This window comes from Grampus griseus, assembly GCF_964374135.1.
Source record: "Grampus griseus genome assembly, chromosome: 2".
NCBI classification, from domain to species: Eukaryota; Metazoa; Chordata; class Mammalia; order Artiodactyla; family Delphinidae; genus Grampus; species Grampus griseus.
In genome coordinates this window covers 76,119,082-76,134,104 of record NC_139018.1, presented here as the reverse complement: position 1 = coordinate 76,134,104, position 15,023 = coordinate 76,119,082, and the positions used below count along the sequence as shown (strand labels likewise).

Below are 15,023 nucleotides of genomic sequence, written 5' to 3'. Positions count from 1 at the left end.
GCAGCAGCTCATGATTTAATCCTTGTAGAGGTAGATGGCAAGTGCCAATCTGTAGTTGGCACTTGGTAACTTGCATTCTAAGTACCAACATTATGCAGTAGAGCATATATTTAAAGGTAACGATCAGACTTAGACTGCCGAGGTTTAAATCTTGTTTTCACCTAACAAGCTCTGTGATCTTGGGCGTAAGAGCCACCTGAACACTCACTTTCACTGGGTGCAAAATGGGGTTAAAGTAATCTACCCTATAGAATTGTGGGGACTAAATGAGGTAGTACCATATAAAAGTGCTTGCCACACTACCTGGAACATAATGTTCTCATGGTGGCTATTTATCTAAGAGTACTGGTTTAATATTAAGAGAATCTAACATGCAAAAAACATTATATCTAGTATTACCTATTATCCTGTTAAATTCGGACGCCTAAATCTGGCTTTCCTTATTTCACCTTTCCGATACTGCATTCTCTCCGTTTCACACAGAAGGTAAAAATCCCAAGACTTCAGCGTTCCCCAGAAGAGAAAAAAAACCACCACAGGTAGTTAATACAAACACAAACTCCGCGGGTCTCTGACGCGTTTCTAGAGACCGCAGCAAAGGGCCCGCCCCTTCCCCCTCCCGCCCTCTAGATTCCTGGAGGAGGAGACAAATCCCAACACAGAGTCGAGGCCACCTCGCTTCCGGCTCGCTACGTCCGAACTGAGGCGCACGTACGCTCTTCAAGGAGCTTTACATATCGATTGCTTATTGGCTACTAGCAAGCACTCGTTCTCCTCATTGGCTGATTCTGTCCCTCGCCGACGTTCCGCGGAGGATGTTCGCCGCGGCGAGAGAGAGGGTCACTGCACCTAAATTTCCGGTTCCGGTTCACCTCTGGCTCCATGGCGAGCGCTAGAGGACCGGCGTATCTGCTGACATTAGGCAGATGGCGCCGCGGCCTCGGACTAGCTACCCAGTCCCGAGTGAGTGCTTACTTTCCCTGCTGTCGAAGAGGCTGTGGGTCTCAGAAACAGCTCCGCTCCGAGGAGGACCGCTCTCGGCCGCCCCTCCCTTAGCCAGCGTCCGCAGCCATGCTTTCTGCCCCCCCAATCAGCTTTTCTTTCCCGGCCTGCAGGCGCTCGCTGCCCTCGTGCCCGGCGTATCCCAGGTGGATAACAAGTCTGATTTCCTGGGGAAGAGGTCCCATCGCCGACACCCCGGCATCCTGCAGCTGTCGCGCGTGCGGCTGCCGCAAGTATTGGTTGACGCCGCGCAGTTACTGCTGCTGGGTGAGTAACGGGGGGAAATGGAGGCTCGAGAAGAAGCGGAAAGTGGGCCTGCGTGCAAGTGATTCCACTTTTCATCTTTGGTCCTTAGAGAGCTCGATGCCCAATATGGAGAAGCAGGTGCAAGCACTGACCAATTATCTCTGGAGTCGGCATTTACCTGTAGAGCCAGAGGAGTTGCAAAGACGGGCTGTCCATCTTGAGAAAAAATTCCTGGAAAACGCAGGTAGGGCTTAAGAATAAAGAGTAGGCCAAATTGAAAAAGCAGAGGGAAATGAAGAGCAAGAAATAATTTCGCAGCCTCTTAAATAGACACTGCAATTTCTTATGTGACTTTCTGGCGAGAGCAGTTATTACAATGATGCCTTACTAAGAGAAGACATTATTTCAGAGATTGCGCGTGGGGCTTGAGTAAAAGTCAGTGAGTGCTTCAGTATCCTGTCGAAACTTAGATCTTTGGCTTTGTCCTCCCAGTCCACTGGATTAAGACCATCTAAGTTTTTGTTCAAGTAAAATAAAGTTCATGTCCAGTACTAAAACCCACTGCAGGGAAAGGAGAATAATTTATCAGGTTATTTTTATGGTTATGAGTTGTCTCTTATTAAGAGACCTGCCTTTTATTCATCTTGTATTCTCCGAACTTCTCATAGGATCTGGTTCATAGTAGATGTTCGGTAGATAAGATAGTACTGAACAAAACACAATCATGAGATTTTAGTTTTTCAAGCCCCTTTCCTCCCTATAGGAGGATTGGAGACGTCACAATATTAAGTTTTGGGGAGGTGAAGAAATCCACAAAATACTGTGTTTATCCTATCCTTTAAATTTTTGTTATACCTCCTTTTAATATAGAACAAACCTGTGGGATAGAGTTGGTTGAGTTGAATAAACTGCTGTTAGAGGAAATATACTATCTGATACACTTTGGTGGTGGTGGTGGTCATTGTTATTCTTACCTGAAACTTTTCTCTAGGTTTGACTTCTCTCTTAAGCTTTGAGGCTTTTCCCAGGTGGGAATTGGGGATGAATGGGCAGGCAGTCTATTCAAATATTGGATCTGAGCCCTGTTCTTCCTAGGTCCTCACTTCCAGTCCTTGTTCTCACCCCAGACTCATGTCAGATGGAAAAACTTTGTGGAGAAGTGCTGCATGCTCTGCGTAGAACTACCTATCATTGGCAAGAGTTGAGGTAAGGGAGACTAGAAGGGCTGCAGAAGAAGGAGACTTGGGGAAGTACAGTTACACAATTTTGTGTTTGAAAAAAGTGACCTGGCTTGTAAGCCTCCCTAGGACTCTTCTGTGTTGAGAAGTGAAAGTGTTGAGCTGGAAGAGCCCTTTCCAAAGATTTCATTTCCTAAAAGTCAGAGGGTAGCTACGGGATAGAGGTTGTTTCCCAGTGGTGTGACTCTGGTTTTTCTGGCAGCTACAGTGAGGGACTGAGCCTGGTGTATATGGCAGCAAGACTGGATGGTGGCTTTGCAGCAGTCTCCAGGGCATTCCATGAGGTGAAATTCGCTCAATTTCCTACCGTCAGTTCTTTTATTCATAAAGTAGTCTTCTGGGGTAGGATACTTGGGACGTTGCATGTGCATTTTTTTTTTTTTAGGAGGTTCTCTATCCTCTGAAAGGAATTTTTGACCCAAGAAAGGTTTAGAAGCACTGTTTTAAGAGCTTTCTATTCTATAAAGCATTTACATTGAATCTTAAAAGGCATTCATATCTCATTTTCTCTGTTGTGGCCCCCTAATTCATGTTTACCAAGCGTCTACTGTGGGGTGTTGTATATTTCTTTAGATCCAAGCTCGACTTCCAGAGTTCCAGCCGCAAACCTTGATGGACTTTGGCTCAGGTACTGGCTCTGTCACCTGGTGAGTCTCTTTCTCTTTCTCTGTCACTTCTAGTTCTAGAGAGCCATGCTTATACGACGTCAATATCAAGAGACTGGAGAACCAGAGGGAGAATAGGGAAGTTGGGGACTGGAATGTTTCTTCCCTCAGATGAGACAAGGCATGAGAAAGTATATGGATTAGGGTCAGAACATAAAGAAATGTCAAGTGAAAACAAGATCCATGATTAGAAGGATAAAAAAGGAAAGGAATTTAGTCTAGGGTGGAGGTTTTACATATCATCAAGATTTTTTTGTGCACAAATAATTTTTGAGTCTGCCTTTTTTTAAGGAGTTGTAAATGAAATAAGAAAATAACACTGTTAGTTTTTCCAACTATTTTAACATAGCACTGTGTTTCTCCAGGGGTGGGTTGGGAACAGAGGGGTCTCTCGCAAGGGTGATTCTGTCATGAGGGCTGGCGATTTATTTTTTGCCATTTTAGGGCTGCTCATAGTACTTGGGGCCAGAGCCTACGGGAATATATGTGCGTGGACAGCTCAGCAGCCATGTTGGAATTGGCAGAAAAGCTACTGAAAGGTGAGGACAAAGTATAAGGAAGGGCTTTTCCAGAGTTGAAGGAATTTAAAAAGCAAAGGAGTACAAGAGAGGGTCTTTTATTGGGGAGTAGTGGAGAGGGCTAAAAGTTAAAAATGAGTCTGATCTTCCAATGCGATAGTCCAGCAGAAGGTGCTGGAGGCCTTTGTTGGACTGTGAATGGGTAGGACAAGAATAACAGGACAGGTGACCCAGTATTCTCCCGGCCCTTTTTTATAGTTGCTTACTCTATTGCATCTCACCCTCAGCTAGCGTTTTTCTTTGTTCTCGGGGCCATGTTTCTTATCGGAATGTCACTTCAGTTTACACCTGTACACTCATAGTTGCCACATCTCTACTTCTACAGGTGGTTCAGGATCTGGGATGCCTTATGTGCCAGGTGTCTTTTTCAGACAGTTTCTACCTGTATCACCCAAGGCAAGTGGCGATGTTTAAAGTATGCTAAATGTGGAGTGTGCACATGGAAAACTGTGGCCTTGGCTTTGCAACCTAGCATTAAGTGTTAGAAAATAAAAGAAAGCAGAAGAAATTTAGTGGGATAGACCTTTGTTGTACTCTTAGAAGAGGGAGATGTCAGGTCTGTCATGTTCCTTGTCCTGTGCACCAGGTACAATTTGATGTGGTGGTATCAGCCTTTTCTCTCAGTGAACTGCCCAGCAAGGCCAACCGCACTGACGTAGTCCAAACCTTGTGGCGCAAGACAGGTCATTTTCTGGTGAGTAGAAACCCCTTTTTCCCTTCAAGTTTTAAAACAGCTTCATGGGTTTCATGGCTTTCCTTCTCCCCATTGGAGCTTGTCTTCATTCTTGACCATTTTTCTCTTATATAGATCCCTTTGTCCCTCTTGTAGGGTCCCCATCCACATCTTGTATATAATGCCCATTTCTTTAGGATCCCTATTCCATCTGGGAATGTGCTTACAGAGCTACTGACATTTATGTTTTCATGTAATTTGGGGCTTCTTATTTTCCGCTTTTGTAATCAGATATTGGTGGAGAATGGAACAAAAGCTGGGCACTCCCTTCTCATGGACGCCAGGGACCTGGTCCTTAACGTAAGGTTCTTTCTTCTTTTTTCACCTTACCCTCCATACCCTACCTATTCTCACCAGTTACTGGCACGCCTGTGAAAACTGAAGGGACTCTGTCATACAATGGTGAGGATAATTCTCAAGATAGTAGGCATATGAAGTCATTATGATATAGGGTAGTGGTTGGCAAACTTGGGCCTGTGGGTCAGATCCAGCCCGCCACCTGTTTTTATATGAGCCGTGTTTGTTTGTATGTCTGTGGCTGTATGCCTGTTGTCTATGGCTGTTTTCACAGTACAAACAGCAGTTGAATAGTTAGAAAAGAAACAGATTTTGCCTACTCTCCGGGCCTTTTAAAAAAAACATGTTTGCCGACTCCTGATCCAGGGCATTTCTGAGCCGAGAACCTTATCTCTTTGGGACAGTATGAGCCAGTGTATAATCATAAATTTAATTGTTTTATTTAGAGTGGGATCTTTTTGAGAGTGGAGGTTGCTGACAAGGGAGAGCACCATACTATGTGCCAAGTTTCTGCCTTTCTCCTGCTGCAAAGAGAAAGTTCTTTGTCTGGAGTATTAAAGAAGCAGCCAGCTTAATTCAAAGAACATAGTTAATAATTACCAGAATTGAATGTTAGAGGAGTCCTCAATTTACTGAGTGCAGAGATTGAGTTATGAGAATAGACCCCTCAGGCCCAACCTAATTTTTTTGATTTCAGGGAAAAGAGAAGTCACCTTTGGACCCTCGACCTGGTTTTGTCTTTGCCCCGGTGAGTATTACTTCTCCCTTTCCCAGCATGCAAAGATCTGAACTCAGCTGTGGCCAGGAAAAGTAAGAGAGTAAAGCTAAGCCACCTCCACTACTTTGTGTCCCTGTCCAGTTTCTTTCTTAGTGATTCCTCTGGCTTTCCTACCCTCTGCTCCTGTGCTCCCTTATCCCTAGCCCTTCTTGACTCTCACTCTTAGTTTTTCGGTTTTATGATCTGTTCTTTTGTCTTACGTCATGTCTTTTGTTTGTGTTCACAGTGTCCCCATGAACTTCCCTGTCCCCAGTTGACAGCCTCTAAGCCCCTGGCCTGTAGCTTTTCCCAGGCCTACCATCCCATCCCCTTCAGCTGGGTATGTACTCTGGGAATACTGTGGTAGGGAGAAAGTAGCCTGGGAGGGCACAATGAAAAAGACTCAGAGGTGGGAGGATTTGGAAAATTCAGAGAATAGCTTGGAGATTTTAGGCCCTGAATGTGCATGACTTACAGAATATGAAAAGCGCTGTATGAGTGGGGTTCAAAAATTTTTTTTCCCTTGTCTTTTACCTCTAAGCCATCTCTATATCCTTATCTTAGAACAAGAAGCCAAAGGAGGAAAAGTTCTCGATGGTAATCCTTGCTCGAGGGTCTCCGGAGGAGGCTAATCGCTGGCCCCGAATCACTCAGCCTGTTCTTAAACGGCCACGCCATGTGCATTGTCACCTGTGCTGTCCAGATGGGCATATGCAGCATGCTGTGATCACAGCCCGCAGACATGGCAGGTATAGAGGGTGTGACCAAAATTAGTGGAAGGTAGCAAGAACCTGCAGCCCACGTTGACCCTCTGTTTTATATAGGGATTTGTATCGCTGTGCCCGTGTCAGCTCCTGGGGAGATCGTTTACCTGTGATCACGCCATCTGAGCTTCCTCCATCACCTGCTCAAGATCCCCCTGAGAGTTGACAAGGATGTGTAACATGTGTTTTCTTCTATCATGACTGCCAAGGCTGAAGCTACCTGGTATCCAGGATGGGAGTGCTGGTACTTTTACAGCAAAAAACTAGTTAAAATAGCCTCCATTATAGTAGGCCTTATTCTTTTAGCTCACTCGGCCATCCTTTCACAGATGCTTTTCTTTCTTGTTTAATTGCACTTTGCAAATGATTGCCTTCTAGCTAGAATTGTACTATGCACCTGGTGTTTACTCCTCCAAGGAAACACTCCCTAACACTCCCTTCCCTTGTGAGCATTGTTCATTCCAGAAAGAAGGTCACCGTGCGATAATCTCAAGGACCACCAGAACCAGTCTGGAGAGGAGAGCACCTAACACGAGCTTTGAAATTTTCCAGAAGCGAAGAATGCAAGCTTGCATCTACCCTTATCCTTATCTATGGCCCTATTTTCCACTTCCAAACTATAAGACCCCTTGCTGTTCTCTCTTAAGGGAGGGCACGGTCTTTAGGGCATTAGCCTGCTGTGGCCTCCTTTGCCTGGCAAAGCAATAAAAGCTACTCTTTTATACTTCACCGAAAACTCTGTCTCTGTGTCTCTGTTCAGCACTGGTGAACAGAGGCTGAGTTTCAGCAACAGTACCCCTATATAGCTGTGTTTGCTTAGGTTTTAATAATAATTAAAAGTTTTCAAAGAATGGAAGTGGATCTTGTGATTCTTAAAAGGTGTAGAAGTCTGTTGTCATGGCCTATCCTATAATGAAGAGAATCCTCAGATTTTCAGTGTTTCCCACACACATCTCCAGCTCACCCTGTCCTGGAAGAATCCTGCTGCTGCCACCAGATTCCAGGACTTCCCACGGAGTCCTGGAGATAATCTGGAGTAGTGGGGGAAGCCATCCCCAGCTCTCTGAGAACTGGCTCAACAGGTCTCAGGGTTGTTAGGGAGGCCACCTGAATAGGGGAATCAGCAGCTGCTTGGCTTCTGTTTTTTTCTCCTTTCCTTTCAACTTTCTCAGCTCCCTCAGAGTTCACTTCATAAATTTCTCTGAAGAGTTGATTCCCCTCAGGCCTGAATCTATCTCCACCTTCATATATCCAGGCAGGAGCCTTCAGTTTTCCCTTAGGCCTTGCTGTTTCAGAGCTAGAGCAACTTTCTTTGTCCTAAAACTCTCAGTCCCTCTCCTATAATTTATATCAGGAAACAGGCATAGTCAAAAGTTATAACAGTATTGATGTTGTAATACTAGAAATCTTCCTTCTAGACATTTCCATGCCTGGAGCTATTTTTCTGGGGTTACGGGAGAGGGGAGTCCCCCTCCTCTGCTAGTTCCCACAGAGTGCTGGCAGCTCCACTTCCCAGGCCCTCCTCCTCACACCAAGTGGCCCCAAATCCCCTCTGAAAGGGTGCAGTTCAGGTATCAGCATAGCAACCTATAAGACTTGAGGTGGGGTAGAGAGGGTATGGAAGACTTAGATCAAATGTCCTGAGTGAGGCAGGACCAGATTGTCCCCAACACAAAACAGCCGGGGAGAGCTACCATAGACTCCCTTTTTGGATTAGAACAGCCCCAGATGAGAACTAAGACTCCACAGCCCTTGGGTTAGTCAGAGCATTCAAAAGGAGGAGAAGACACAGCACCAGGCTGTGCCTGGCAGGGAGTCCGGAGTTTCTGATTTCTAAATTCAGGAAGGCGTCAGCCAGGGGAGGGGCCTCCATGTAGGGGAAGGGCGGGAAGCTGGGGCTGAGCAAGTTTTCTATGCAAGTCTGCGCAAGAAGAGGCCACACAGACCAGAAGACCCAATAGCCTTCTTAAACGGAGAAGAGTGGAGGCTCTGGCTTTGACCACCTGAGACCCCACTCCTGCTGCGAAGATTGTCACTCCATTTGTTATCCTGAGGCCTCTACTTACCCTGTACCATAAGGATGGAGCCACTACTAGGAGTAAAAGTTGGCTGCCTGTTTTCCCTGCTGGTTCTCACTCTGGTCTGTGGCCTTTTCCCCATCTGCTTCAAATGGTTCCAGACTGCCACAGGTACAGCCCGACCATGTCTTTGTCCCCATAACCTAAGTCTGACTCAGCCTTGTCACCCTGTCCTGATATCTTGCTCTGATTCTCTCATCATCCCCAAGCTTGTGACATGGGGTGCTGCCTGTGGCTCTTTAGTCATTGTTGTCTGTCTCCTCTTTGCCAGCTGGATTGTAACTCCTGCTGTTTACTAGGTCGTCACCGCCGGGTCCTCAGCCTCCTGAGCTGCACTTCTGCTGGCGTTTTCCTGGGAGCGGGGTTCATGCACATGACTGCTGAAGCCTTGGAGGGAATTGAATCAGAGATCCAGAAGTTGGTGATACAGGTGAGCAGCAGAGTTGCTGAGCTGCAGGGCTGTGAGGCCAGAATGATGAACAGAACCAGGGAGAGTAATGAAGAAAGGGGGAAAGTAATGAAGCCAAGGACACGGGAGGAACAACAGGGAAGATGACAGCTCTTGCGCGGAATGATGGAAACAGGTCAGATTGGCCTTTAAGGAAAGTGATGGAGCCGAAGGCACAGGACAGGAAGCTGAGCTGCTCTTTCCCTCGTCTAATTTGTGCTTTTTTTTCTCCCTAGAACAGCACAAACAGTGAGGGGAATTCTGATGATGCTGATTCAGCTTATGTAAGTATCTCCCACCAGCCCCTACCTGGAGAGTAAGGAGAACCAGAGATGCCTTTAATGCCCAGACCTTTTTGAGAGGATTTATGTGTGGAATTCCAGGAATTCCTTCTGCTCCTCAGCTGCGGCATTGTGGGGGAGAAGAGGAGCCACCCAATCCTTTTGGGCTTATGAAACCCCAGAAAGAACTCTTGTTTAGTCTTCCATTCTTTCTCTGGACCCTTTGACATGCTTCATATCATTTTCCCATATTTTTAAACCTACTGATATTGTTTCCCTTAGTCCCTGTGGTATTCTTGTTGTCGAATGTCCGTGTCTACTCCTGGCTTCATTTCCCTTTTTTTCGTTCTATTACCACACTTCCCATTCTCTTCAGTCTCCCAATCCCATGTCCATCCAATGCAATTTCTTCCCTTTCTTTCCCATCTCACAACCCCTCTTTCTGTTCCTAGATGGAGTATCCCTATGGAGAGCTCATCATCTCCCTGGGCTTCTTCTTTGTCTTCCTTTTGGAGTCACTGGCATTGCAGTGCTGTCCTGGGGCTGCTGGAAGATCAAAAGTGCAGGAGCAAGAATGGGGTATGGCTAATGTCCTTGAACCCCATAGCCACGGACCTCTACCCTCACCATCACGAGGTCCCCTGCGAGCCCTCGTCCTCTTGCTCTCACTCTCCTTTCACTCCGTGTTTGAAGGTCTAGCTGTGGGACTGCAGCCAACAGTCGCAGCTACCGTGCAGCTCTGTCTTGCCATCCTGGCTCACAAGGGGCTCGTAGTGTTTGGTGTAGGACTGCGGCTGGTGCAGGTAGGCACTGGATCACGTTGGGCCATGCTCTCCATACTGTCGTTAGCTCTCATGTCCCCCCTGGGCCTAGCCCTAGGGCTGGCTGTGCCTCAGGGAGTCTCTGAAGGGGGGCAAGGCTTGGCCCAGGCTGTGTTAGAAGGCATGGCAGCTGGCACCTTCCTATATGTCACCTTCCTGGAAATTCTGCCCCGGGAGCTCGCAGGTCCTGAAGCCCCTCTGGCCAAGTGGGGCTGTGTAGCTGCCGGTTTTGCTTTCATGGCCTTTATTGCCTTGTGGGCCTGAGAGATTCCTGACTTTTCTGATGGATCTAAGATGACCTCCCTACCCCCAAGAGATGCCTCCCAAATGACCTTAGCCCTCTGACATTTCTTCACTGAGACAAAGTGACATTCACGAGGCATCATTCCGTAACCTGGACCCCAGCTTTTCGCTACGCGAGATGCCATTTCTCATGCAGGACTGAGAAAAGGATGTTTCAGTTGAGTGCCTGTAAATTGGAGGACTGATATAAAGACCATTACTCCAGATTTGACTCTTGTCCCGTTTATCCTACTGTATGTAATAAAATGTCCATTTTATCCTTCCCCTTCAGCCATGCTATACTTCATTTCTCCGGGTTGCCTAGGAGGTACCTGGTACAGGAGGTGGTGGAGTGGAGAGCAGGAAGGGTGAGTGTGGGATGCAGTCTTCTTTTCTGGAATTGGGCCCCCAGCCATTCTGTCAGTTGCAGGTCATGCCTCTCAAGACATGGGAGCGTTGCTGAAATTCCAACAACCTACTACCACCTTATGTACAGGTGTTGAGAAACTGAGCCAGAGTTCCCAGCATTTAGAGAGAAGAGGTTAAAAAACAGAAACCACAGGAATCTAGATTTTTTTCCTATGCTAACCACACCCACCCCACTCCCAGTCTCCCACAAAGTGTCCAACAGACTCTTGAGATAAGGCTAAATGGAGCCTATTTCCATCTGGTTCCTACGTTTCACGCTGAGCCCTGTGTGGCTTCAGGGCCACTCTTGCTCTCCCTCCAGCTGCCTTGTGCTGAGGGATTAAGAAGCAGTGTGCTTGGAGAGGGAGAAAGGCAGCAGAGAAATGCCTGGGGTGATCGCTTGGCTCTGCCACGACTTAGCGCTTTTCCTTCTGCATGCCTGACCTGCCGCTAGGGCTCCAGCCCCTCCCTGCTGGACAGTTTGCCTTTCAGTTGAGTAACTCCCACAATGTGTTGCTTCTCTTAAAAGCTGCTAAGGACATATACATATGTGCAACTGAGGAGGAGCAGGGTGGCTGTTGCCCAGCCCCTGACCCACGAGATGGAGGAATATATCAGACTTAGTGGAGAAATTGGGAAAGAGAAGGTGTGCCCTGTGAGCTCAACAGCTTACCACTTTGCCCCTTCTCATATTTTCGGTGTGGAAGCCCAAGTGGCCTTAACATGGACAAGGTCTCCTGAGTTTCATTCTTGTCTCAGTCTGTCCTCTGTCCATCCCACTCCCCTCCCCATAAATTAAGATACACAAACCTCCTCACCAGCCCAGCGTACACACATAGGGATCAGTGAGAAGGCAAGCTTCAGGCAAAGCTAAATAAAAATGTCTGACATGGGAAATAATTTCCCGGAAGCACCATCCTATTCCATTTTCCCTTCAGTATTAAATGCTCTCACATGGAATACACTCACAGGTAGTAATAATAGAATTTCTGCATTGAGCACCTGGCACTGCGCTATTGCTTTCACATACATTATCTCCCCTTCCCAACCCTGCCAGGTAGATCTTATCCCTGTTAAGTCTAGGGAAGTGCATTTAGAAAAGTGAAATGACTTGATAGCTAGCTGGGGTTCAAACCCGTGTTTCTGTGATTCTAAGAAAAGCTCAAGATGTAGATTCCCTTCTTCCTTACCTTTCCCTCCCCATCTTCTTCGTTAGGGTCTCATAAGAAAGCAGAGAACACATTGGATAAGTGAGGCAAGTTTAATAAAGGGAGTATATAGAAAGGTGCGGGCAGGGCTTAGAGCAACAAGGGATGGTGTAATTCCCTGGGGCTGCATAATAATGCTGTTACCTAGGCTGAACAGAGGGAGCAGTTACCAGAAACTAGAGGGCCATCCAGTAAGAGGTGTGGCCTTGGTGCAGGGATGCAAGCAACCTGCAGGGACTTGACCAGGAGGAAGCCAGAGGAATACCCTCACTCTCCTTCTACTCTCTGACCTACTGCCAACGTCTCCTGTCGGCCATACCCAAACCAAGAATGAAAGAAGCCAAACCAAAGAAGCCAAGGACGAAAATGTCTGTTGGTGCACTGCAGACAGGTTAGCCTTGTGAGGTGCAGATCCTAAAGAAGTCTGGGGAGGCAAACAGAAGACGTCCCACACACCATCGATTCTCTGCTGCTTTCAACTCCAGTGATCTTGCCCAGACTTTGGAAGGAGAAATTGGGAAGGACATGATTATATGGAAGTTAGAGAGCTATTTCTGGTACAGAGGGTTTGTATGACTATAGAAAGGAGGCTTGAGGAGAAGCACATTAGATTCCGAGGCTCGGGCTTCCCTGGTGGCGCAGTGGTTGAGAGTCCGCCTGCCGATGCAGGGGACACGGGTTCGTGCCCCGGTCCGGGAAGATCCCACATGCCGCGGAGCGGCTGGGCCCGTGAGCCATGGCCGCTGAGCCTGCGCGTCCGGAGCCTGTGCTCCGCAACGGGAGAGGCTACAACAGTGAGAGGCTCGCGTAACGCAAAAAAAAAAAAAAAACCAGATTCCGAGGCTCTTCACATGTTTCTGGGTCACTGATGCTATCAGCATTTGAGGTCAGTGAGCAGAGGCTGGAGATTTCAAGCATGGGTGGGTCATGCATTTTTTGCCCCCTCCCATCCCAGGGGCCTGTAGATTCCCCTGTAGCCTCTGCTTTCAGCCATCCTTCCAATGACCATTTCCTTTTCCTTTCCCAAGATCCTTACCAACCAGGACTGGAACCATCTTTAGTTTGAACTATATTGTATCGAGAGCTAGACTAGAGCTAGGGAATGCTGCAGAGAGAGAACATCAGGATCAGAAAAAGGAACAATCTTGATCATTTTCGAAAGCTCTGAATCCCCAGCAAGGAGCCAGAGAGGGCTCTAAGGGAGCGGAAGATGAACGTGATTTCTGAATGAGCTGGAAATGAGGAAGAATGGAATAAGAACAGGCATGAGAACCATAGGACAGGAGGGACAGCTGAGTCAGCTGGGGCATGGTGACTAGAAGCCAGATTCAGGAGTGAACCTTGATTGTCTCAGCCTTGAGAGATAGGTTGTAACTGAAGGAAATTAGAATCATGAGAGTTGAAAGATAAAAATAGGAGCGAAGATATACAGGTTAGAAAAGCAGATAAGAGGGGAAGCTAGTTGGAATAGTCACAAGAGAGTTTATGTGAATCAGTTTTCAAGTCTTCTCAACTCCTGTGTCCGTTCCCCACCCCTCGTTCTCCACCCCATCTATTTTTTTTATATTTAAACAGAAACAAAAACAAAAGAATGAGACCTCCAATTGCCCTCCCGCTTTGAGCCAGCTTTCCATTTCTGCACCAATAAATGATTTTCTGAAGCAACCGCCTGGAGCTTTCCACCTTTCCTTTGCTTACAAGTTGAGGATTGGGTTTGGATATTGCAGTTGTAAGATAAGAATTTGTGAAGAAGGGGAGACGGGGAACAGCATCAAAGGGAAACCAGAGTTTTGTGAATACCCCAGAGCCAGGCAGGAGGCCAGTTAGAGAACACACGTCAACAAGATACACCCAGGAACAAAAACCAAAGAGCTCCAGACTAATTCTTAGGAGACAATTCATGCCACTTCGCCCTCCCCTGAACGACAGCTTTCCAGTGTCTTGTCTCCCTCACCAGAGGAAACGGTCCCTGGCTCTGGGTGACAGGGTACAAGAAACAGCTGCCAGATTTGGAGTGGGCTGGTACGTGTGAGTGTGCCGACCGGCCAGATACCCTCACATTCCCCCCGCTGACCTGAGGAGGAGCCCATGGTTACTAGCAAAGGTGAAGCCAAAGGGGTGCAGACAGGGGTTATGCCCACCCCCAGTCTGTGGGGATGCTTAAGGACTAAATCTAAAGACGCCAGTTGTCAATGCTTTCCTTTTTATTTCAGTTTTATTCTGAGTTACTGTCTTTAGACTCACTGAATGTCAAAAACAGAAAGCATTCTACTTTTACTGTATGTTTATCCAACTGGCCGAAAATTCTGATGTTGGTGAGGAGAAAGTGTGCAAACGACTACATTGTTCTGGGCATGGTTTACCCTGACCACACCCCTGGCCTCTGGTCAGAATAGACTCTCACTTTCCAGTTAGTCCTAAAATCTCTCTAGAAAGGTCATGTCTCCCACTTTGGCTTTTCCCTATTAGAGGAGTACTCTTTAAAGCTTAACATCTATCCCTCTGGCTGTAGTTTCACTGCTTTGTGTGTTCCTTTAGAGAATCACCCTTTAATATCTCTTTATGAGTTCCAGAATTTTCAAGCTGACAACCCAAGGCTCTCATGACCGTGTTCTTCTAGTTTTAATCTCCTTCCCATAGCACCGTTGCTTAGCTATCTTGGGCTTCTGTTCCTAAAGTCAGGGAAACATTCCTTGAAAATGAAAGGAAGGGAGAAACAGAGTCCTAAGCCTGAAGCCGAGACAAAAGGGCGGTAGTTTGCGGTTCAACATCTGTGAAGTCGCCCCACCTCTCCTCTGAGCCTCTGAGCTCCGATCTTGAGAATGGGCAGGAGCCACAGACCACTGCTGACCATGGTATCAGGCCCTCCCGCCATAGCTACTGCTAGAATCACAAAGAACAGTGGGGGACTCAGGAAGGGACTTGGGAGCTGGGGAAAGTTAGGAAGAACCATGCCAACCACAGGGGGGCACTGAATCCCCATGGGCTAGCCTGGAGTGTGCAGGACCAACAAAGTAGAGAGGTCAGTCAAGGACAGCAAAGCCCTTCTCCCTTGCTCCCAGCAGACAGCATCTCTCCCTCTACCTAACTCTTGGGTTTCTTATAGATGCAGAGGCATCTGTAGGAGAGAGAGGCACACAGTCACCACCCATTTCACACACATCCTCCATGACAGATACATACACATGCTCTCTCCTATGTACGCACAACTGTAATT

The 15,023-nt window shown here is 47.2% G+C and overlaps 2 protein-coding genes across 2 annotated transcripts; both read left to right on the top strand.

Annotated features, from left to right (window-relative positions):
- The first annotated feature begins 861 nt into the window (after nt 1–861).
- METTL17 (methyltransferase like 17) lies at nt 862–6,477 on the top strand. Its single transcript, XM_082648957.1, has 14 exons — nt 862–963; nt 1,116–1,269; nt 1,358–1,492; nt 2,376–2,454; nt 2,689–2,770; nt 3,060–3,133; nt 3,596–3,690; nt 4,055–4,125; nt 4,316–4,423; nt 4,694–4,762; nt 5,457–5,507; nt 5,764–5,856; nt 6,081–6,265; nt 6,341–6,477. The coding sequence occupies exons 1-14, from the start codon at nt 883–885 to the stop codon at nt 6,444–6,446; spliced, it is 1,383 nt and encodes a 460-aa protein (XP_082505083.1). The 5' UTR covers nt 862–882; the 3' UTR covers nt 6,447–6,477.
- Nucleotides 6,478–8,334: 1,857 nt separating this feature from the next.
- On the top strand, nt 8,335–10,434 carry SLC39A2 (solute carrier family 39 member 2). Its single transcript, XM_082648956.1, has 4 exons — nt 8,335–8,469; nt 8,658–8,788; nt 9,043–9,090; nt 9,540–10,434. Exons 1-4 carry the CDS (start codon nt 8,361–8,363, stop codon nt 10,170–10,172), a joined length of 921 nt encoding a protein of 306 aa, XP_082505082.1. The 5' UTR covers nt 8,335–8,360; the 3' UTR covers nt 10,173–10,434.
- Nucleotides 10,435–15,023: the final 4,589 nt, after the last annotated feature.